A 26,136-nucleotide genomic window follows, 5' to 3' on the forward strand; every position below is an offset into this window, starting at 1 on the left:
TTTCCACACATTGAGTTTGAAGGTTCTTTGTTCAAGCCAGTGACAGTTATTGGAGAATACTTCCCCTTAATAGCCTCTCTGTCAGGAAGTGTTAAACCTGCCAAATGCGGACAATTAGTGCCTCCCGAACAAAATACAGGAAGAGTGCTGGCTGATGGAGACTGGATTATAAGGAGCCTAGAAGGAAACTTTTAACATGTCTTTTCTTTCAAACGTGTAATAGTATATTTGCAAAAGATATTCAGAGAGAAAAAACCCTGCCATCTAAAAGGTTCAATACCTTGAGAGAACAAACAGGCAATGTTAGTTCGTTAGTAATATTTTAATACGTATTTATATATACATATTATGGATGGACTGTGTACAGAGAGAGATATATGTTTACACAAAGCAAAACTTCTAAAAATTCTTTAGCTGCTACAAATCCAACACTTTTATAAACTGCCATAAAACAATCTTGTGTTTTAACTAATCAGTATGCTTAAGTTTTCTTACTATGAAAAGCAAATTCTACTAAATGACCTTCCAAGTAAAATCAAACTGTCTTTAAAATTAATTTTTCACTTGTCATTCATTCATCCCAAAATATTTAATTGAGCACATATTATGTACTAGACATTAAAATCCTCTAGTATCAGTTTCAACAATAAACTATTAAGTACACCTAGCTCCAATACGTTCTTTCAGCACATATACAAAACTACTTTTAAAGAGATAAAAAGGTCCTATATATTGGGGTTGGCCAAAAATTTCATCCGGGTTTTGCCGCACGATGTTACAGAAAAACCCGAATTAACTTTTTGGCCAGCCTAATAGCGCCAAATTCAATGGCACTGACACATCCCACAGTGTAACCTCCCTGTAGGGCTATAGGTAGAAAAAATTTTTGTAGTTAAAAAAAAAAAAAAAAACTGAACCGACAAGAAAAAGACCAACAATCATCTGACGAGGAAAGGGTTGCAGGAAAGTATTAAGCTATATAATTCTAAAACAGCAGTTCAAGAAATGGAGAAAGAGGAAAGAAGCCAACAGAACCAGTAACCATTTCTTTTACTCCTCTATTTCAGCACAGCTTACATTAAGTGAGCTCTATCATCCAACCGAAGAATAAAACAGTAAAAAATTCTGTTTTACAGAGAGTATGATGGGAGAGGTAGGTGGTGTTGCTATAACCAAATAAGTAGATCAGAACAGTGTAAAAAGGAGCTAAAAAAATTGGATGCTTCTTCTGCAGGCCCAGTTTATCTGTTAATGGTCTGTAGCAGCCACCTGTGAGGCAGCAAAGCCCAGCAGCTAAGAGCACAGATACTGGAGCCCAAAGGCATGGGCTCCAATGCTGGCTCAGTGACAGCGAACGCATCACCTACCAGTATGCCTCTATGGAATTAGGTTTCCTCATCTGTAAGGTGGACATAATATCTCACAGGGTTATTAAGAAGATGAAATTAGTAACAGCTGAAACACACTAGAACAGAGTCTGGCAAATAGTAAGCACTCAGTTAAGGTTGGCAATATGTGATAAATGGGCAGCCCGCACCCCCAACTATCAAGTTTGTTCCTTTCCTGCCTGCCCTTGGTTGTCCTATCCTGTGGTCATCACTCATTCTCTAAACCTGTATGATACAGAACTAATACTGGCACTACAATACTGCAAAAATGTGCACTTGTACCTCCAGTGCCCTTCACTGGATCAGATGATCCGAGTACTCTTTACAGCTGGTAAGCAGGGTTCTTCTTGGGCAGGGAAGGGAAGTAAAATCTATAACAAAGGCAGGCAAATTCAAATAGTCCTCCCTGGTGTTAAACACCCAATTTATTTCTACAGTGACAGTAGTGTCCAATACTGGCTCCACCACCCACGATTCAGACCACACCTCTCCCTTCTCACTTGCTACACACAGCCTACTTACCAACCCCGAACTCTGCACTCACTGGATGAGAGTCCTGCTACTCATCAGTATGGGAAGCTACTTAGGAGTTTACTTTCCTCAGCTGGTTCTGAACAAATCAGTGACTGTTTCTGAAGAAAACAAAAAAATCATTGCTTCAAGACACTATGGGCACGGGACGTCCCTGGCGGCCCAGGGGTTAAGACTTTGCCTTCCAGTGCAGGGGGTGTGGGTTCAATTCCTGGTCAGAAGCTAAGATCCCGATCCCACATGCCTCGTGGCCAAAAAAACAAAACATAAAACAGAAGCAATATTGTAACAAGTTCAATAAAGACTTTAAAAATGGCCCACATAAAAAAAAAGACACTATGGGTAAAAGCTCTGTCTGTACACAAAAAGCATCCTCAAACTATTCTGCATTCATATACAAAGTAAAGCAAAACTTTCAATAATCCTGGGTTCAGGAGATAGGTTCCAGCTGATGCTATTTTCCAGATAATTCCAAGTCAAACAGAAGACTCTTTCTGTTTAATTTATTGATATTTTCGAACCTAAAATTTAGTACACGTTTCTCTTACTGTAAAACAGCATAATAAACATAACTGAACCCTTTTTCAAAAATATAAAGCCTTAAAGCCTTTGAAGCATCATCAGGAAAGTTATTCTCAGTTTAGCAGGGATAAAGGATACTGATGTCTAATATTGTACTTTTTAATTACTAGGACACAGCTTTCCGATTTTTTGGTTTTTTAAATGATTCCCTTCACACTAGTTTTTTGTTGTTATTATCTGGCTCTTTCTGCTAAAGCAAAAGTGCAGTGTTTAAAATCTGGCTAATAAGGTGATAAAAACAATTACTACTTTAAACCTACACTGCATAATTTATAAACCTCATTCAAATATACTACCACACTCTGCTCTGAGATGTAAATATTACTATTCTCTCTTACAGAACAAGAGAAACTCAGAGAAGTCTAATAAATTTCTGGTACACTGGTAGGTAATTAGAACCAAATGCAGCAATTTAATCATTGTTGATTCCTCCCTCTGCTTCACACCTGACATCTAACAAATCACAAAATCTTACAGATTCCACTTCCAGTGTCTCCCCACAACATCTACTTTGCTCCATCCTAATACTTTATTTTAGGCCCCTAACATTTATTGTCTGGGTTAAAGGACGAGCATTCTAATTTGTCTACCAACCTCAAGTTTTGCACTGCTCCAATCCATTTTCCACATCACAATCAAAATAAGTTTTCTAATTCCACAATTTTTATCATGTTAACTCTTCTGCATGAAACCATTCAGAGGCTCCCAAAGCCACAAAAATAACCTCCACGTCCAGATGCATAGCATTCAAAGCCATACATATCTGGATCCTAATTCTCTCTCCAGCCCTGTCTAACTACAGCCCCTCACACTTGTATACCTGCAGTCTGCTAAAGCTCCCATGGTCTCCCAGCTCCAAGCTTTTACAAGATATTTTCACTGACCGTAATGCTGCATCTCCATCAATTCCCCTCACTTTTTAGCTAACTCACTACTACTCAGACTTCAGGTTATCACTTAAATATCCTTCCACTGGAAGTTCTGCCATGACGCCCTTAAACTAGGTTAGGTGCCCCTCCTACGTGGGCCCAACACACTCAAGCTTCACATTATTAAAATGTATTAAATTGCCTGTCTATCTGTAGGTCTCCCTAAGGGGACTTGAAGCGCTTTGAAATCAGGGTCTGCGGCTTGTCATTTTTCGCTAAACAAGTGGGCTGGGATTCCAACCCTGTCTTCCAACAGCTTCAGATGAACACTCTTCATTCATTCTGCTCTCAAGTTCCTGAGATCAAGTTAATAAGATACTGAAGAAAATGAAAGGCAAATACTTCATACCAGATGACTACTTGAATACTTGACTACTTCAAATGACACTTTAAAACAACATTAGTTTCTCTCTAATGAAAAGGGTGACTCAAGAACAAGACAAAAGGAAACCGTTCCAGAAGACTCCTTAAGTACTACACACAATGTTTTAAAAGAATGTGGGAAACCATCTCCATATAACGTCCAAATAACATTCAAAATAATCAAATGGAAAAGGAACAAATGTTTTAAGGAGAAATATAACAAACTGAAACCATATTAAGTTACTCAAGTACTTGGAGGAAAAAAAGTAGACTATAGTTGCCAAGAAAAAGAATTGCTTTAAAAATACCACAGATCAATGGGAGAAAAAAAAAAAAGTAGGGATTTTTAAAAGATGGAATTATCTATAATTAGCACATATAGTCTTCCAATGCAAAAGTATTGCTTAATGCAGTTGCTAAAACCACAAGGTATTCCAAAAATTTACACTATTTATCTGCATCAGCAAACCTTTATCTGCATAGATACCATCAAAAGCAATCTTTTACCTAACAAATCTAAACTACAAAATGTGAAATGTAGTGTAGTTCCAAATGAATGTGGAATTACTATACAAGGATTCTAAAATAACCAAATTTAAAAGAAAAAAAAATATGTACAGTCTCTTATATCAGAAATAATTAAAAGCAAACTAGAAATAAAACTAGTATTAACATCTGTCTGAAAAACAAAGGGGCATTCCTTAAAATTATTTTTAAATGCTTATCTGAAAACTATATCCTGCAGGTTCAGTTGTGGTTTAACAAATTAATTCAGACAAGAGGTGTTAGAAACTGTATACCATACTTAAGTTAACACAGGTAATGAGAATCTATCATCATTTGAGAGTGTAACAGGATCTTAAAAATCACCTAAGGCATACAAGGAGACAACACTGACAAGACAGTGAATTTATTTTCTTCGACTTTCTACTTTTCCCTATTTTCCAAATTAACCGAGGTTGGAAATTCAAATGCAGATTGTCAAATGCAGCCTCCCTGAAAAGACAACCAAAAAAACCTGTTGATCAAGCAAAACCAAGTTTACTAACTACTACAGTAAAGGATACCATCACTTTGAGGCAATCTTGGAGGTTCCACTGGAATCAGTTCAAGACCTACTAAAAGCCACAGTTCAAGATCCTAGCTTCAAAAACTGCAGTGCTCCTCTGATGCCCACTGAGCCCCCCACGCTCAGGGGTCTCCCCAACCACAACGGCGAGAAAAATTTCACACTGGGGAGAGCTCCAAAAAATCCTCAACATTTTTTGTTCTGAGTCCATAAGACAAAGTTCATATGGAAGAAGACAAGCATAGGACCTATAAGTTCATGTTCATGTGCCCTCCAAGAGCCAGTGACTTCAGAAGGTTTCAAGGGTATCCAAATAGGACAAAATTTGCCTTGAAACCCATATCAAAACCTTGAAAACTTTCCCCCGTCTTGACTCATTTTTTTGTCCATGGGAGTATGGGTCTGGAAGAGATCTCCCCTCCAAATCCTAAACCACCAAGGCACTGCACATTGTCAGGTCTGCAGTTAGAGATGGCCAACCATTACTTGGTAAGCCACTACAAGACTTTCGTAAATAGGTTTGTCTCAGGCTGCCTGTGCTGTAAGTCAGACTACTCCTCAAATGTATTAAATCTGTAACTCAAATTCATGTTCTTATCTTTCTAGATGGCATAATTTCACCAAGGATAATTTAGAATTATAATAGACTCTTTCATAAGCTTTTGGTATGAATGATTCATCTGAGAGGCGCACCTTAGGGAAAAACAGGGAAGCAAACTCTCAAACACCTAGTGTTCTGCATTACTAGGTGCAGAATAAACTGATGGGCTTACAGATAAAATTAGATGCTCCTGCTCCAGAAATTAATATCAGTCTTTTGATAAAGACACCTGCAGATTTTGCAACTAGAAGTAACAATGAGTAAACAATTGTTCTGTATTAGCCAAGAAAATGAGGGAAAAAAATATAATAGGCTATGTTCCAAAAGCGAATCAAGTACCCATTTCAGCCATCAACTCAAAAGGAGAAATTTCACTAATTATTACTTATTGATACTGGTGGTAGGTACACTATCAAACTTAAATCCCTCCATCATTACAGACGCTCTCTCTCAGCATTAACAAATTACTCAGATAATGGTTATCTCTAATATTCCTCACATTTCCCACGTCCCAGCCCCCAACTGTCACCTTTGAACCTCTATTCAAGGAACATTCCTTCCTCCTATGAGACACTATACACACTGACTTCATAAGAAAGAATCTACAATGCAAATAGAATTTCCAGATCAAATGCTCTCCTAATGACCTTGTCCTTGAACTCTTGAGGACTCTGCTACTAATCATCAAGACAGAATTAATTTGGACTCTGACTCATCACTACCCTTGTGACTAAATCAAGCCCAAACTGACGATCTCAAGAAGGCCAGATTTCTTGCTCGGAAAAAAAAAAAAAAAAATACAACTATATCGGCAGAAGTATTAGGGCTGAATAGACCAAGGTTCATAAAACCACTACCCAAACTCTCTAAAATGAGAATGTAAAGGACTAAAACCCAATAGTTGACAGCCTGATAAAGAAAAGACTTGCCATACTCTGCTCAGGGCCTTTCAAGGCAGCAATCAAGGTATGGGCCAGACTGCATTTGCATTTGGAGGCTCAACTGGGGACAAATCCAAGTTCATTCAGGTGACTGGCAGAATTTATTTCCTTGAGGCTGTATGACTGAGGGCCCCACCGTTTTGCTGGCTCTCGAATGGAGATCATCTTTACTTAGATCCTCAGAAGCTGTCTACAGTTCACTGCCATGTGGGTTTCCTCAATATGGCTGCTCTCTTCATCAAGCCAGCACCTAGAATCTGTTCTCTAGTCTCCTAAAATGGAGTCTTTTATAATAAAACATAATCACAGGAGTGACACTCAATTACTTTGCCCTATTAATGTAAGTGAACGTAGTGACATTCCATCACCTTTGCCATATAATGTAACTTAATTAAGGGAGTGACATGCCATCACCCTTTGCCATATTCTCGTAGTTAGAGAAGCGAATCACAGGTTTTACCCAAACTGAAGAGGAGTGGATTACACAAAGGCTTGGATGCCTGGAAGTTCCTCAAAAAGTTAAGCACAGACTTATCATATGACCCAGCAATTCTACTCCTGAGTATATACCCAAAAGAACTTAAAACAGGTATTCAAACAACAGGTATCCTACCCTCCAACATTCCCTCTCCCCGTTCCCTGTCTTATGTTTCTTATTTTATTATTTATTATTTGTCTCCTTTTTCTATAGCATAAGCTCAATAAGGGCAGGAATATTTTTTTGTTTTGGTCTGCTTTGATCCCTACTATATCCACAGCACTTCAAACAATGTTAGACAAACAGTGTGCACTTGTTAAATATTTACTGAATAGATGAGTAAACAAATAATTTTAAATGTGGTAAGTGAAGTACAGGGTATTAAGGGAAAATTCAGTAGAGGGCCTAATCTAATACATAGAGTCAAGGAATGCCTCTGTGGGAAATGTATGTTTAAGCCAAGACCTAAACTATGTGTAGGAGACAGTCAGGAGTGAAGACCGAAGCAGAATCAACACACACGTGTCAGAATTAAGAACAGAAGTTTCAAAAATCTGGAAGATGTCATATAGGGTTGGTGCATCCAGAGCAAAGGGTGAGCTGGCGCAGTATCAGTCTGAAGAGAGAAACAGAGGCCAGCTAGTCAAAGGATTTAAATGAGTAGTCACTCAAGAGTTTTTAAACACAGGCATGTGATCAAATCTGGATTTCTGAAACATCACTCAAGCTTTACTGTCGAAATTTAACTGGACGGGACCAAGACCAAGACTGGCTACAAGGGGACTTCCCTGGTGGTCCAGTGGCTAGGACTCCGCGCTCCCAGTGCAAGGGGCCCGGGTTCGATCCCTGGTCAGGGAACTAGATCCCACATGCCGCAACTAAGAGTTCGCATGCCGCAACTAAAGATCCCGCGTAGCCTGACTAGGACTCGGTGCAGCCAAATAAATAAATATTTAAAAAATAAAAATGAAAAAGACTGGCTACAGGGAGAGCAATTAGAAGGCTGGTGAAGTAATCCAGACTATATGATGTTAGTTGGAACTTGGAGTTAGTGTGAGGAAAAAAATAAAAGTAATAGATCAGAAAGATATTTAAGTGAATTCTCTGTAGCAGTATTTATTAGGAACTCCAAGTTTCTAGCTTGTGAAATGGTGTGGAAAATGCCAGCATCTTCTCAGGCAGGAAAGGAAAAAATGAGAAGTTTACAGCAGGAGTCAGCAAACTTTTTCTGAACAGGCCAGGTAGTAAATATTCCAGACTTTGTGGGTCTCTGACACAATTACTCACCTCAGCCATGATCATGGAAAAGCAGCCATGGACAACATATAAAGGAAAGAGCATGGCTGTGTCCCAATACAATTTTATTTACAAACACAGGAGTGCACAGAGCCACAGAATGCCAATCCCTGGCTAGACGGAAAACGATGAGCTCAGCTTCAACTTGTTACTTTTACGGTGCCTCAAAGGCATCAGGCAGACCTGTTTAAGAAGCAACTGGATATGCAGTTCTAAGGCAATATCTAGAACAGATATACAGGTTTGAGATGTGTAGCCATAAAAATAAGTTATATTGCTTAGAATGAGTCTGTCCAATAAGAGAAAACCCATAATAAAACCAACATTTAAGGGACAAAGGTAGGAAGAATAATCAGCATGAAAACTAAGAAGCAGCACTTAAACCAGCCAGAAACATGAAAACAAAACTGGAACTGAGTAATGCGCCAGAAGTGAGTATTTCCAGAAGGAAAGAGTAACCAAGAGACTGAAATGCTTTGAAGAGACTGAGAAGACCAGGATTAAAAATTACACACTGGATTTCATGAGAGGGAGAGGTTGCTAGTAGCCTTTTCAAGAGAAATTTCGGTGGGAATGAGGAAAGAAGCCAGATGTAGACTAAAGATAAGGGGGAAAGTGTGGAAATGAAAGCAAGTGAGGACAATTCTTCTAAGACGTTTGGCTGTGAAAGGAAAGAGAGCTAAGGTGGCAGCTGTGGAGTGACAAGAGGCTACTGTGCTCTCTGAAGAGGAGGAACACGTATTTCTTTCCACTAAACTGGAAGCACCATGGTGTGAGGGATCACGGGTTTCTTTTATCATCAGATGCTTCCCACTTAGCTCAGGGATCAGCAGATTTTTGACTGATTGAGCATTTTTAATAGCAATAATAATGGAAAGGCATTAAAAGACAAGGAGAATTTTAAGACACAGAAGAGAGGAAAGATAATGAGTGAAGACTGTAGCCCATGAAGTCTATAAAGGGTATATCTGGAGCATAAGAGGAAGAATTGGCTTTACAGAGGATGGGGAACATCTATTCTTTGTAAGATGAGAGAAGAAAAAAAAATGGATGAATACATATTGAGGTAAATATAGATAAATATGGGCAAGAAGCTGAGGATATTTACTAACCAGGGGCCGTGCTTGCTAACTGTCCTGTAATTCATGAAATAATCCAGCACAATGAAGAACTGCCCAGCCCAGAAGGTACAATAAGAAACACTGAGATGAAGAGTTCCTGCAGACTAATTCAAATCACAAGGTTCTAGTCTACAGAGGGACTCTTTTCTCATGAGAAAAAAAATGAATAATTTTTCCTCGGCAGTGGGGAGGAGCGCAGAGAGGAAGGGAAGACACATACTCCAATTTCTGCGTTTCTTCCTTAGAAGACTTCAGCTGCAAAAGCGGCTTGCTGGTTGAGGAGTTGTGCTTGGGATCTATAGTGACACACAGCTTATACCAAACAAGTTTACAATTCACATTTTATGCATATGGACAGAAGCTCACCATAAAGATACAGAGAACATCATAATGTTTCAAACATTAAATATATACCACCAACAAATGAAATCCACACATCTAACAGCACATTTTTATATCACCAAGTTTTTTCCTATGAAAGTAAAAGTCAACACTGATCGTTAAATACAATGCTTCAGGGGCTTCTTGCTCTTTTTAACTTACGCCATTCAAAATAATCCAAGTGTAAACAACATTGATTTTTTTTAATCTATACATGAATAGATTTAAAAAGCAAAAACTGCATTTTATCTTACACTTTTGACAAAATGTTTGACTTCAGGACATGTACTATAAAGATTAGAGTAAAACAGTTTCTCACCTTGACCACTCCATCAAAGCCAGGGATTGTGTTAACCTTTGCGTTCTTAGCTAATAATTTGCTTTCAATCTTGTCACCCATGGCTTGAATAGCATGTGTATCAGGTCCAATGAAAACGACATCTTCTGCTGCCTGTGAAGAAACGCCAGTAGAAATTTACAACAAAAACATTTCAGTGCTTGATATGGAGTCACGATTTTATAAAAAGAAAAACCCATATGTATATTTACCAGTTACTCACAGACCAAGAACAACTTAAAAGCAAGCATTTGATCCAACATATTACAATATATAATACTGTGTTGCATATAGTATATGTGCACAAAGATATATGAAAGTCAGGTCAAAGAAAAATAACTAGAAGTAATGAAGAACTCTTACTTGATATTAACAGTATTCTTCGGAAAAGCAACTTCTATGGTGTTGTAGTTATATCTAGTATTCTGCCACCCAATCTAAACAGTAAGTTCACCTTTAAAAATGCCTTATAAATCTTTGTATTCTCAATACCCTGCAGCACACTGCCTAGTTTAACACGCCAACTTTGTGCCAGGCTTTAAGCTAAGTGTAGGGGATAACATGGATGAAAACCACAGAATATCAACTAATTCAAGGGAACATGAAGCAGATCACCAGCACCTCAGAGAAAGAGACAAAATAAAGTAGGCAATGTTGACATCCTTGTGACTGTAAGAAATGAGTAAAGAATACAGTGGGAATTTACCAGGTAGAGTTATGATTTCAGTCAAAACTAGTCTATATAAATCACGATTAGTTCCCCAGCAATGGGTCCACCTCTCTGTGTATATGATATTAAAGTAAACAAAGTGCTAATGGAAACTAATTAGGGACAGAAAAAAATACCGATGGAGTTAGTGCCACTGTAGGGCATGGTCTAGAGAAGTAAAAAGGGGGTTTGCTGAGGTAAAGAATGAGGTCATTAGGTAAAGAACAGAGGTTAACTATGAAAAAGGAAAAATTAGATTGTATGCAGGGCATCATCAGAGTAAGGTACCTAACTGTTGATTCTCCCATGACCTTTGGTCAGGGTCAGTATAACAAATAAATCATATAATTTATATCTCATATTCTATCTACTGGCACTGCTGCCTGAAAAGACTCTCGGCTTTAGAAAGGAGCATCATTCTCCTTATGAGAATATCATACAGAGTAGCTATTGCAGTGTGGTGTTTGGATTGCTCTCAGCCATTGGGAGCAAAGAGGATTAAACCCACCCAGAGCAGGAGGTGGAAGTAGAGCAGGGACACAACAAGAGGAATATATGAAGAGATAAATATTTGGGAGATATGACAGTTTCAACTTTATACATGCTGAGGTGAGATGCCTGTGGGATAGTCAAGTGCCCATGTTCAGGAGACAGAGAGGTCCAGAGGTTAGAAGATAGGTCCAGGCTGAGATACGGATTTTTAAAGGCATCAAATAAAGGACGGAATTAAAAATTGTAGATGATATCATTCAGATAAAATGTACAGAAAAGCCAATGCCTTTAAACTCAGGATGTATACTTTCCCTCCTGCCCAAAAGCAAGACAGAAGAAAGGGGAATTTTTAGATTCTGAGTTTAAAGCCTCTTTTCTTTGTGTGACAAGGGGGTAATAACCACCCTGCAAGTTTGATTGAAGCACTGAATAAATAATAATATAAAACACCAAGCTGAGTGCCACAACTGTTAGTCCTTGTCCCCTACCCAGAAGTCCTGATAAAAAGAGAACACTAGAATAATAAGACAGCTAGGTCCACAGGACCCCAAAATACGTTATAGAAACCCAAATACCAACACTTACCAGTGTTACAATAACAGAATGCTAGATAAGAAACCTCTTCAGCCATAACAGATGCTCATTAAGTACCTCTCCATCAAATGTTTGTATATAGTTTTAACAGAACATCATTTTCTTTAAAAAAAAAAAAAAAAAATTTTATGTGAAACCCCCAAAATGTAAAGCACATAAAAAATGGAACTGCTCTGTAAGAGGGGAAAGTGGTAGTAGGACTACACCTCCACGTACTCTGTGTCTCTAGCTGGATAAACTAGTTATTTTGGACCAGAGCAACAATCGTACTCACTTCTCTTTATCCCAAACCTACAACCCAATAAACACTAAGTCAAGAGGAAACAATCATGTTTTAACTATCAATTGTCTTTCCATATTCTCATTTTACTTGCTAAGATGGAGGAATTTTTATCATAAATGCTGTTTTAAATACCACTATGCCAGGCAGATGTAATCAAGGAATCAGAATACCTACACAAAGAGTTGAAGAAATAACATAAATGAGAACATCCAAAATACATTATGATTATACAGTAAAACTTCTGATTAACAAGAGCCCAACGACCAGGAACCACTGATTAACCAGACTTTTTTCATGCATTCTAATTTGAGGAAAATTACTCACCCCAAAATGCGAAATTACCAAGAAAGAAAGCTCACATCAAGCATTTAGTGACTATTCTTTCTCCCATCCAACACAAAGAAAAATAGCCAGTAGTACACTGAGTAACTACTCAAACAGATGTTTCAATAAACTAACTTCCTTTCTATCTTTATCTTTTTATGTTTTGGTAGTACTCCCTGGGTTAGCCTTTAAATGTAATTAAGGCAAATTAAGAAAGCAGTATCATAGCTCTGACTCCCGTAATTCTTTGACCAAAAAAGCAAGGATAAGACAGTATGGTAATGGCAAAGTGATGAAGCATGTTTCAAAAGTCCTGAGTTCTTGACCAGAGTGATTTGTGTGACTTAGAACTTAAGGCCAAAATTTATGCACTAATAACCTTTCAATACTCTACTGTTAACCCTGTATCTTTTGCTACGCATTTTCCCTAATCACCAGTAAGTCTCCTCGGCATGCCATAGCAATAAAATTTACTTCTCAAACTATGCTTTTCAAGGAACTTGTAAATTTACCATGAATGATAAATATAATACCTAAATACAGGTAAATGTATAATGGTCGTGAAAAAAGCGGGAATTTTTTCATCATCACTGGAAGCACTTTTGTAGTGATACCTAAGAAAGAAATTACAAAAAGCTGAAATCACTGCTCTAAGACTGGAGAGAAAAAAAAAGATTGTTTTCATTTTCTAAATTCTGTGATTTTATGGTTCTGGTCATATTTTGATAAAAGAATGGGGAAAAGAGTTGGGGTCTGAGCAATGTGTTAGGGAAACAGATTTAATTTACAACAGGCTTTATGTTGCAAATGCAGAAATAATCATCATCTGTAAAAATTAAAATGTATGATACATAATTCATTCTTAGAAATACCATGACAGTTAGTAAATTGCTAAGCTATGAATCCAGTTTTTTTTTTTAATGTATACATTTTAGGTTCATAAAGAATTACTACTTCGATAACTGTAAAACTAAGGTCAGACAGACATGAGCCATAGCCATGGAAAAACTGCTGAACTGCCTGAAGGAGCTAGACTCTGGACTTTAATTTTTATTCCGTGATAAAAGAAAAAAGAATTTCTAGTAGAAAAGGCCAGTTTCAGGACTGGTGCAGAGAAGTTAGCACATGAGATAAAAAACTGAGTCAGTGAGAAAGCTTTCAAAAATTAATACAGTTATCTCAAAAGCACATATTAGTGCTACCCACTGAATGCGTTGATAACAATATGAGTATCAAAAAGAATAAAAGAAATTACAAGGGTAATTCATCTTTTCAAGACTGAATAAATCTTTTCCTGCTATCCCTGTTCAAGTATTTGAACTTCTCAGACATGTATCACTGATTTTTAAAAATATATAGCTCTTTAAAAAGCAACATAGAGGAAAACTAATTTCACACATAAAACTAAGCAAAATAAAAGTATCAAGGTAAAATTCCATACACTGTTTTTATAAGAAAAAAATAAGAACTAGAAAAACATCCATGGAGGGAAAAAAGCACAAGACAGACATGCTAACACAGCAGATCAAACTGTCACCTATTATTTCAAAACAAGCTGAAAGACATTTTAAAATAAGAAAACATGAAATAAGATATCAGAATTAGAAATGTTCTGAAATGAGGTGATAGACCAAAGGATAGAATTAGAAATGCAAAAGAAAATAATTTTGGAAGTGAAGACTAAACTAGAGGGAAAATAAGAGTGAATAAAGAAAACAAATAATGCCTTACAAGAGATAGTTAAAGGAAGAAACTTTTTAAAAATTTAAATATAAAAAAAAGAAATTTTTTCTAAAATTCAAGAGAAAATGGCAAATACTAAAGATAAACAAAACATCCAACATATGGATAAGAGGAGTCTTTGGCCTGGTGCCGGGGGCGGGGGTGGAGGGGTGGGGGTGGGGACTAAAACAAAGAAAAAATACTAAAAACCATAACTCAAGCAAACTTTCTTAAAACTGAAAATACATAGCAAACATACTACAGCATACCTGAAAAATTCAACCCAGAATGAACAGTACCATGATACATTCCAGCAATACTACTTAAGAAAAAAAAAAGGGGGGGGGGGGAGAATATGTGACTTGTACAAAAGAAAAGTTTAAATTCTCACCAGACTGGGGTTTCCCTGGTGGCGCAGTGGTTAAGAATCCACCTGCCAATGCAGGGGACACAGGTTCGAGCCCTGGTCCGGGAAGATCCCACGTGCCATGGAGCAACTAAGCCCGTGAGCCACAACTACTGAAGCCTGTGCTCTGCAACAAGAGAAGCCACTGCAATGAGAAGCCCGCGCACCACAACGAAGAGTAGCCCCTGCTCGCAGCAACTAGAGAAAGCCCACACGCAGGAACAAAGACCCAACGCAGCCAGAAATAAATAAATGAAATAAATAAAACAAACAAACAAAGAAACCAATGCATCTTAGAAAGGTGGCTGATTAAAGGCCTGAAGCAAGAAATGTAAAACATGAGCCTAGACTATCTTGTCAGATCAGAGAGCAAGGAAGCTATAAAAGATTATGAGGGTCAAGTCCAAAAGACCATGAGCCAACTTAGGTCCCCCTGGCCAAAGAGGGACAACTTGAGCTTCACTAGTAACTCCAACAGATTTAAACCTACAAAATACGTTTAAATCTATGACTTCATAACGATACTTTTAAAAAGAACTGGTTAACTGGTTAACCAATTACCTCAAAAACTAGTAAATAAAGATAAAGAATTATACACTCATCTTGCTCTTTCTATATGAATTACACCACTAGGAGACCAAACAATAAATGAGGGGAAGAGTCTCTTTATAAATATATTCCAATTAATTAATGAAAAAGATGTTAGAATTAAAATATCACCGTTTTGCAATCTAATGAAGCAATAGCTATAGACAGTAAGATTCAAAGGCTGCTTAGATCTTAAAAAGCAGTAACAAGACATGTGCCTCCTACAGTCTTGGTCAAAGGAATTGAAACCTAAGTCTGATCCCCATCTCTGAAGCCAGTTTGACAATCTGTAGGAAATGCCAAGAATGGAGGGAAATGCAGAACTGCACCATGATTATGCAAGCAGCTAAGTCAAGACTGAGAGACACTCTACAGGTCAAACAGCCCAAGGTTCTTCAACAGATAAACTGTAGGGAAGAGAAATGTATGTGAGGAGAATCTATGGATTGAGAGAAATTTAGAAGACATATCAGAGGTGAAAATAAATAGGCAAGACAAATCACAGTGTCCAGGGATGCACACTTGGACCATAAAATTATTTTAAAATGCATGAAAATGATTACTATATAAGTCAAAGTAGTGGATACACCCGGGGAGAGACTAGAGGTTAGGACTGAGATGGGTCACACGGACAGGCCTTCTGGGATTCAGGGCAAATGTCTCATGACTGAACCTACGTAATGGCTACAAGAGTCCTCTCCTTATGCAAGCTCACACTGGTTCTGCATAGTTTTTTTCTGTATCTGTCTCTTCTTCTACAATAAAAACTTTGAAAACATTCTCAGAGTAGCCGCCAGCTTAGAGGAGTAAAACCAACGCCTAGACCAGCAGCACCCATAGCCAGGGAGGCGTTTCTCAGGCCGCTTTGCTAACCTCTTCAGGGGACTTTTTTGGCTTTTTTTTAAAAAAAAAAAAAAAAAGAGAGAGAAAAAGAAAGTGCATTCTCACGTTTGGCTGGGATGCTTCAGTAGATGGTTATTTTGTACAAAGTGAAGCCTGACGAAGTGGTAACAACTACTGCCACTATAGGTTAAATGTGAAAACTATAAAGTACAAAACATCACCTTTGCTGGCTTAACCGGACAGCATCCAGCCTCTGCAGCATCACTACTTCCAAAACACTCAGATTTTGCTCTTTGTATGAGGTCCAAGAAGAGCTCATGAGGATGGTGGCAGAAGGGTTGATCTGGGATTCCGTCTGACTAGTGTCTGTTTGCAAAGAAAAAAGATCTTCCTGTTGCCATGAGCACTGCTGAAATCACAGATGAGCTTGGACTGCATTCTCTGAGCAACAGAAGCTGGTCCATCAGGCCACCTGTGGCAGTGGAGGAGGACTGCACTGCTGTCCAATCCGTGATGAAACCAGAAACCCTCAGGGAGAACTCATCTTCCTCCTGCTTTCCGCCTCCCCTTTCACCACCTCCCCTAAACTCGCCTGTGGCACGCTGCGCTCACTGTGGACTGAGTGCCTGAAGCTGTATTTCAATTACACTTTTGGTCACAGTATATTACACTATACTGTAAATGTGACAGATGCAACACCTGCAAACTGATTTCTTATTTAATGTAAATAGTCTTTGCTTCCAATGAGACCACTTCTGGTATTTGATACAATATTACTCAGCCCTTTTTTCTTTCTTTTCTTTTTTTTTTTTTTTTTTAAGTTAAAAACAAAAAACTCAGTTCAGTCCCAAGAAGGAATTTCAGCCAAGTTGGCACTTGGGCTCTAACAAGTTACTGTGTACAAGAGGGAAGGCTCCTCCTCTCAACTTACGACATCAGGGTTGAACCCTGTTTTGGTGGTTAGCTTTTAACCTGCACTCAGTGTACTTTTCAAAATAATGATTAGAAATAAAAGAGAAGGACAACATTTGAACACACAGAAGAGAGAAATATTCCTAGTGTAGTTTCCATGGTCATCAGTAAATACCAGTCGGCTGGGTCTTTACCCCAAGATTGGGTACAACGTACGGACGAGCACTTACTGGAAGCCCCAGGCTGTGCAGTGGGCATGATTAGAGAAGACCAGAATATGAACCCTAATTCATCTTCCTCAACACTGACTGTGGGGCATCCATACAGGGAGGTACAGGACAACCCTAGCGGAAGGTCCCATCAGCCTCCAACCCCCTACGTATATAGGAGGCATTTTCCTTAAGTGCTAGTCTGCTCCTTGCAAATTAAGAACCCAATTTATGTGACTCACTGGGATGAGAACCTTAAGGAACTTGACTGTTGTGGAGGAAGGGTAGTGGAAGGGAGACAAAGATTCTTTAAAATTCTAAACATAAATTTATAAACCAGCACCGCTTTTCAATTTGTTTGGGATGCTAATTGCGAGATCGATTGAAATCTAATGACATGCTTACAAACTGCATTTGACTTACGGTACACTGTACATGCTGTGAGTTAGTTTAACCAAAGGAATCTGTGTCTTTCTCTGTCAGTATTACTAGTATCTGGATTTCATTCAGTCTAATGTATATTCTGTATTAAGTGTCCACTTGGCACAATGCACTCAAGTAATATTATTACTTCCAGATGATAGCCACGCACAATATTCAGTTAGAGAAACAGTTTCCACACTGTAACAATTGGCAGAAGTCAGGTTTTCTAGTGAAGGAATATCATTAAATATAAAACCTTGTTTTTCACGCACAGGAAGTGAACAATACAGCAATAGGACACCTTCCATTTCTAATATTTGACAGCAGAATGATTTTCATTTCTATTTTTCAGCTATTATTAAGTCAAAAAAGTTAAATTTTTTTTATTAAATGTTCTGGGTTTCTGACAAAGGTACTTAGGGCAAAGAAGAGGTTTTTGGTACTTATTAATTTAATAGAAACCATTTAAATAAACAAACTATAAATCTCTAAATATCTTTGTACTTTTGGGGTAAGCTTTTCAAGTGCATGTGGAAAATAGTTTACTTTTAAAGCTTCTAGTTACTGTAGTCTATGTTAATTTTGTAAATGTTCTTTCCCTTTTAAAAGACTAAGATTGAAGTTTGTTAGTGTTTGCCATTTTTGTGTGCATATCTGATTTTTTTTTATTTCCCTGTAATCAGCACTGATACCTATTTCCCGAGTCTCCTTGACTGCTAAGAAGAAAGAGGCTGGGCGTTCAGCTTCCACATTCTACACTCTTTGTGCAGATCAGGACACTAAAAAGAGATGAGTTAACAGAAACCTGAGTGGGCTGTTAACCTTTTTTTTTTCTTCGGGAAATGTAGATGCAATAACATTTCCAGCTGAAAGACTCAGAGTCTAAGTTCCTAATGTTTAAGAATGCAAATGAAGTATTCTGTCTTTTCTGTGCCTGGAGGTGTTCCGTGAGAAAACAGAAAGAGGTTTCTAGGATTAGTTCCACAGATTTCCTTTATCATGTAAAATCTTAGACTGGTTGCACTGGCAAGAATCAAAGAAAAGCAATACCGAAGATACCCAGAGAAAATGAATTCAATAACTTCTTTAGCAATAACACTGAGAAAATTAGAGTTAACTAAAAAGTCAGCCTTTTGGATAAATTTTAGCCTTCCTCCTTTAAAGAAATTCTAGTTTTAATATTAGAACATTTAAAAAATATATATTAGCAAAATATTGATGATCAAGTCAATGACACTAAATTTTCTTGGATGAAATTGTTAAGTTTATCACTCAGCTACCTGGCATTTTCAAGAGGTTAAGCTTATTTTTGCTTTGTAATACAATAGTAATAATGCTTTAATTAAAGATGCAAGTACAGCTGTGAACTTCTTGTTGAATTTTCATATAGATTGATCTTCTTACTTGATGTTTGAAATATGTAAATAGGATTTTATGTTGAAATGTTTTTTAAAAAATAAAACTTGAATATATAAAAATTTAAATTTGTTTATATAAAATTATTTATGTAAAACCTTGAACTCTTTTAATAATTTCAATTGGATTGAACAAAGTATGACATTCATGATTCGAGGTCCCAATGATCTAAAACCCACAAGGAATTCTATTTCAAATACAATAATTATATAAGGTTTAATGCATATTGAACGGGGCTACCTGTGGGAATGCGTTTGTGTTCCAGTAATTCTAATAAATGTTACTGTAAAACAAAATTTTTTTTAAAAGATGTAGGCACAAATATTAAAGTATTTCTTCTAGATGTATTTTTTAAGAGGGTAAGATAAGAAGCTTCATATTTAAATATGGTTGTGTATTGCTAAGGTTCTCCTTATATAAACTGGCCATAGGAATTACTTAGTTATGAAGTTGTAATTTCCTTCTTTTGCACTTCGCATAAAATACTTTTAATTTGATATCTCAACAATTTGGATATTAAAAATGAGCTGTTTTCATTTCTCCCTGATCCAATTATTTTTATTGTTTCATGAATACTAAAATTAATTGTTACTTTCGGATAGAAAATTAATTTTTCCAGTTCAATTTTGGAATATACCTTATAACAACTATGGAACTAGATGAGCGACTTAATAATGCCTCAATTAGCAGGAGGGGATGTGAATGCAGATGCCCCCTGACTCACCTTCCTGTTCCTTCCTCACAGTCCATTAACATTGACTGCTAGTCGTAAGCTGGTAAACTGGTGGAAGGCTAGAGATCTTGTGTTTAGTCCAAACAATGGATAGTAACTTTAATTTTTAAATGTTTAAAATTGGTCTGGGATATTATCTGAATTATGTACTCTTTCTATTTCCTTTGATAATATGAATTTTTTTAAAACTTGCTACAAGTAGAAGTCCTTCCACACTCTGTGCTTAATTTACTGCTTTCTGGAACACATCAAGTTCTCGATACCACCGCTGGATGGAAATCAGAGTCATATGGTTTGAATAAAGCATGCTCTACCTACAGTTGGGATATTCTTTTTTGTTAGCACATTTAATTGCTGTGCTCTAGTACAGCCTACATTATAAAGCCTATTTCAAATAACGAATGGAATGCTAAAAAAGCAGAGATCATGATTTCCAGTTAATTGCCTCGAGCAGCTAAGTAATTCCTCACACTACTCAGCACCAGTCCAACAGGCCAACCTGCTACTTTCACCCTTTATTTTGGTTATTAACAAGGATGCAATGAAGTGAAAGTGACAATAAGATGTAGTGGAATGACCCAAGTAGAGACTGATTTATCTCTAGGTAGGAAACATTTTTTTTTAAAGTTTGAAGGGAGTAAAAGAACAAGGAATGCATTAATACTAACAAGAACAACAATATGTATTTTACTTACTTATTTAGCACCATCTAAAAGGCACTGTAGTAAGGCTCACTCTACCCTAAAAACCATTTTATACATAGATAAACATTTCAGTCATCGGGTTCTAGTTGGTTTATAAAGTTAGAAAGTCTTCAATTTATTCTAGAATTACACAGTAAAATATCTTAACTAACATTCCACAGTTTTTAAAGTTTCTTTTTAATTTTTTTAATTGAGGTACAGTTGATTTACATTATGTTACTTTCAGGTGTACAACACAGTGATTCAAAATTCTTACAGATTATACTCCATTTATAGTTATTATAAAATGTTGGCTATATTTCCTATGCTGTAAAATATATCCTTTTAGCTAGCTCACTTATTTTATATATAGTACTTTGTACCCCTATTTTGCCCCTCTCCCGTTTCCTCTCCCCACTGGTAGTCACTAGTTTGTTCTCTGTATCTGTGAGTCTCTTTCTTTTTTGTTATATTCACTAGTTTTTTAGATTCCACATAGAAGTGATAATATACAGTATTTGTCTTTCTCTCTCTGACTTACTTCACTAAACATCATATCCTCCAGGTCCATCCATATTGCTGCAAATGGAAAAACTGCATTCTTTTTTATGGCTGAGTGGTATTCTATTGAATATCTGTACCACATCTTCCATATCCATTCATCTGTTGATGGACACTTAGGTTGCTTCCGTAGCTTGGCTACCGTAAATAATGCTGCTATGAACACTGGGGTGTATTATCTTTTCCAATTAGTGTTTTTTAATCATTTTTCCTCAAAAAAAAAAAAAAATGGGGCTACGAAACCAGCAGGACATAAATAGTCATTTCTACTTAACATGTCAGTAAAACTAGGATCTGAGAGATGAAATCAAATGCCCACCACACTTAAACAGGTAAAGTGATAGAAATAAGATAAGACCCAAACCAGTGGTTTTATCTGCAGCTCTGCTGCCTTCTCATGCCCCAGGTTCAGGTGGCACACGCTGACCACTGGGAAGTGTCATACATAAGTCTGCCTGACACAGTCCCAGGACACACCTATTACCTCAGCACCCATCTGACTAGTGCCTCTTTTCACTCTCCAAAGCATGCTTGTTTGGACAGACCTGGTTTCTGAATGCAAAGAGTTTACAGTCTAGTAGAACAAACAACACATACCAAACAATAAAAACAATAAATGGTAGAGGTTAAAAAAAAAAAAAAAAATCAGGCACTGTGAACAGAGTCCAACAGAGGAATCAAGGAAGGCGTCACAAAAAGGGTAGCATTTGAAGGAAAAAAGACAACTAGGATTTGAAAAGGCAGCATGGAAAAACAAACATTTAAATATTCAGGAAAACAGTCTGTAAAAGGTTCCATGATCTTCAGAGAATCATGATGAAGCTACACACAACCAGTGTTCATCCTAAAGGGTCTCCTCCCCTTCTCTCAAGCCCTACAACAACCAGACCTCAACTGCGTACTTCTTCAGTATACAGGTAAAGCCATGCATTCACTCTACAAACACCTGCTAAGCACCCACTCTGTGTCAGGCACCGTGTTAGGTCTAGGGAAACAATGACGCACAAGACGAAGATGTACCACTGCCCTCTTTTAGTTGACAAACCAACTGGGAAGACAGGACACAACAAGCAATTAAAGTCACAAGAAAGCATGGGTGCTGTGACAGAGCAGTACAGTAGTATACTCTGGGAAACTAATGGTAATTAGGACAAAGCATACATGGATGGAAACTGTCAGCCAAATCAACATAAGTTTATTGCAATGATACATCTACATATGAAGTGGCAATATTTCAATCACCAACTGCATAAACAATAAAAGACAAGGGGATTCTTTCCAGAGATTCCCTCCCCTTTGCATCAGAGAATTTTTCCCTTCTGTTCACATTAAATTTTGCTACAATTTTAACATGCTCAAATCACCTGATATGTCTGTCTTTCTCAGAAAGTCCAATCAGGGCCTTTCTAACCTGCTAGATAAATGAGACTTGAGAATGCAATCTTCTCCCTTCAATTCAAGCCTTGTAACTGATGAGGGCGAAAATGGACATCATATATAATAGATGAAGCATCATTTTATATCAACTACCGATAAGCATAAACATTAATTTCAGCAAAATTATCTTCTTAAAATGTTTTACCAGCCTGTGCGACTCCCTTGAAATGTACGCCATCACCACCTTATGTAGCCTTTTGAAGTTTTCAAGTTATGATTGACACCACCTATAAACCCCTCACCTCCCATGGCTCTTGAATCGTATAAAACAACTGTCAAGCAGGGTTTTAAATTATATTCTTGTATTAAAAAAAGGCAGGAATTAGAAGCAGCAGAGTGTAATGGTTAAGAGCAGGAGGCTGCCTAAACTCCAATTCTACCATAAACTACCTGGGTGGCCTTGGACAAGTTTCTTAACTCCTCTGTGCCTCAGTTTCTGTATCTGTGAGGATTAAATGAATTAATATATGCAAAGCACCTGGGACAGAGGGGACCCTAATGAGCTGCTGTCTAGCTGTGAAGGGATTCAGAAGGCACAGCTGGCTGTAACTGTGACTGGTGAGGACTCCCCGCCCGCCTTCCCGTGTGCAGGTGTTCAATGCATTCCAGGAGCCTTGTTCCTGAGAAGGCAGCCCTTCCTGAAGAGGCTAAACCTACTTCTTCCCCACACCTTTCATCTCCTCCTCTCAACTGGCTCCTTCCTCTCACCCTAAAACCCTGCTTGCCTGTAGACTTGCTCATCCTTCCATCACACGGCTAAAGTTGGGGCAAGCAAGCAAGCCACGGCTCTCAAAGGAGAAAAGATGTCGCTCAGACAAAATTTTAAATGCCCGCACAATCACAGCAGCCAGCCAGCCAGCCTCTGGTAACAGAAATTACAGAGGGGCAAGCACAGACAGTGCTGGAAGGCAGGCAGAAATCAAACTACTGTGCATGCCAGCTTGAGGAATACAGGCTCTACAGACAACAGTAAGCCACTGAAGGATTCTGAAGCACTTCAGGAAGATCAGTCTGGCTCCAGTACAGACCAGGCTCCAAGGAGGAAAGACTGAGAGGAAGTGATCAGTGGTCCAGGAGAAAGACATGAGTGAGGAAGTAATATGACAGCAGTGGGAATTCAGCAGAGAGAAAAGCAGTGAGAAAAGCTGCAGTAATACTAATTAATAGTACACCTGGCAATGGATTTAGGGAGAAAGACTGAATTAGGAAGTGCAAGGGAGGGGAATGGTCAAAGTTGACTATAAGATGAGCAGACCAGAAAACAATTCAAACAGGAAACCGAAAAGCAGGTTCTGTTACAAGGATAAGTTCCACTTTGCACATAAGTGACCTGTTAGCAGGACAACCGGAGGAGATTTCCATGGGAGACACTCTTACATGGACCTAGAAATGTCTTCAGTAAAAAAGCAGACACCAAACCAAATACAATTTCTTGGGATAAACTACCCTGCACTTGAAACCTTAAGAAGTTTATGATATCACATTTACCTGTATAATCACTACGGTCATGAGCTGTGAAGTACTTCTGAGAGATTTTAAATAGTTTACTCATGTTATTACTACCTTAAACACTTCACTTCCAAATCAAAAAGGGCTTTTGGAGTACTACTGTTCATGTTCTGTGGCTTAGAATGCTTTTCAGTTTCAAAAGCTCAATTTTGACACAGCAGTTACTCTACTTGACCAAAAACTTCAACTCTGATTTAATAATGCTATTTAATAACAAATAAACTTCAAAAGTCTTTTTGAATTTTTTGGCTTCAATATCCACACTAGAAATTGCATAAAGAGAATACTGGAAGTCAGCAGAACACATAAACGAGCCATCAAAGATGAACTCCATGATCTGGGATGACATGCCGAGGCATTACCACAGAATACTAAGGCCCACCCACCATACCAGTCAGAAAACAGCACTCTGATGCTATAATATTAATCCGCCATAGGCCATTTCCAACTATCCTAAGAGGAGTCTAGCCTCTAGTTAGACAGCACTCTGATGCTATAATATTAATCCGCCATAGGCCATTTTCAACTATCCTAAGAGGAGGCTAGACTCTAGTTAAGACCTACCAAGAAATAAAAGTAATTTGAAGTAAGTCTTCTATCTTCTTTAGGTTACCTATAATAAAGCCCTAAAGACATTCAGTCCTTTTCCCATATGGTTGTCCAGTCTAGTAAAGAATTTTCAAATTAACAACAATGGAAACTGATTTCAGGGTTTTTTGGATAAGAGGACAGCACAGAAATGATCTTAGGCTGAAAAAGGCATAATTTTATGGGTTTAAAATAAAAACCGTAAAGTACTGGAAAACAAAAAATTATAATCCTTGTTGGTACTACTAAACGGTCAAGATATATGCAAAGTAATTGTTTTAAACTCATTCATCGACAAATTTCTAAATAAAATTTTAAAAGTTATTTAAAATAATTTAAATCTATTTTCAACAACTCGGGATGATGTCACAGGTCATCCAGAGACTACATACAATATATTATCCCCACCTTGTGGTCGGCTTCATGAAAATGAACACATTAAAAATAGCAACAATCCCTGTACCTGTCTAAAAACCTCTCCTACCATTTATTTCACAGATTTGACTTGTATTTCCAAGAATTCCTTCTTCCCATGTTACTCTCAACATGAAAAGACATAATTCTTATTTATTCTTACATGTTTACCCTCTTTGGCTAATTTTTTATCACAGAAGATAATACCTAATCCATAAATTTAAACATTAACAATCAATAGGTATTAATTTATTATATACCCACAGAATGGGATATTTTTAAATCTCTGTGTGTTTCAATTTTACATCTGTTAGGTTGCCAAATCCTGCACCACTATACTGGGGGTTGGGGGAGTGAATCCCTTGCCTCTTCTACAGCATAATTCAAATTTTGGGGGAAAACCAGAAAGTTTATAAATCTAATCCAACACTAATATTTACATATGTTACTATATTTTACATATATTTTATCAGTGTGATTAATTCTCACTTATCCACAAAAATTTTTTAATTCTGAAAGCAATTCCTCCACAGCATTTCTGAATTAATTGCCCACATTCTCAACTGATATGCACTAAAGGGAATGTAAATCTAATGTTATTGAATATAATTACTAATCACTTCTTGGCCTTTAGGTTAAGATCAAGTAAATATAATCAGTAAGCCCTATACATTTAAACTATACGACACATTCTCAGATTACTTGTATGTTGTCCCTATCTATCTTTTATTTTCCATGTTACTACACCCTGCCCCCATGTATTAGCAGAAATAACTGTACCATGTGCTTTTTTATTCACAATGTCACACAGAGTCTCTTTCTAGTGGCTCTAACCATATGTGCTTATGAACAAGATAGTGAAATGTGTATTAAACTAAATATATTCATACAGATGTGTAGCTGTTTCAAACACCATACTTTGACCATAGAGTAGTCAATCTCCCTCCAAGTACAATAAAAAGGAACATTTGTAAATAGTTGAAAAAAATATATTTCATGACATGTTAAAAATCACATAAAATTCTAGTTTTAGTGTTCATAAATAAAGTTTTATTGAAATACAGCCATACCCATTATGTTCACTTACCTATACTTGAGGGCTGTTTTCATGCTACAACTGCAGAGTTATATAGTTAACAACTGAGTTGAATACTTCTGACGGTATGGCCTGCAAAGTCTAAAATATTTATTACCTGGCCCTTTACAGAAAAAGTTTGCCAAACACTGGGCTATATGATAAAACGGTTTAAAATTCTAGTGATTATACGCATGA

The 26,136-nt window shown here is 37.4% G+C and overlaps 1 protein-coding gene across 3 annotated transcripts in view; it reads right to left on the minus strand.

Moving 5' to 3' along the window:
- PCCA (propionyl-CoA carboxylase subunit alpha) overlaps positions 1-26,136 on the minus strand; it is a 367,760-nt gene that overhangs the window by 261,602 nt on the left and 80,022 nt on the right. For all 3 annotated transcript variants that reach the window (XM_057532677.1, XM_057532678.1, XM_007196809.3), the window contains exon 7: positions 10,000-10,131. In XM_057532677.1, coding sequence (XP_057388660.1) covers positions 10,000-10,131 — 132 coding nt within the window. The remainder of the gene's footprint in view (positions 1-9,999; positions 10,132-26,136) is intronic.

Source organism: Balaenoptera acutorostrata, chromosome 18, assembly GCF_949987535.1.
Source record: "Balaenoptera acutorostrata chromosome 18, mBalAcu1.1, whole genome shotgun sequence".
Lineage (NCBI taxonomy): Eukaryota > Metazoa > Chordata > Mammalia > Artiodactyla > Balaenopteridae > Balaenoptera > Balaenoptera acutorostrata.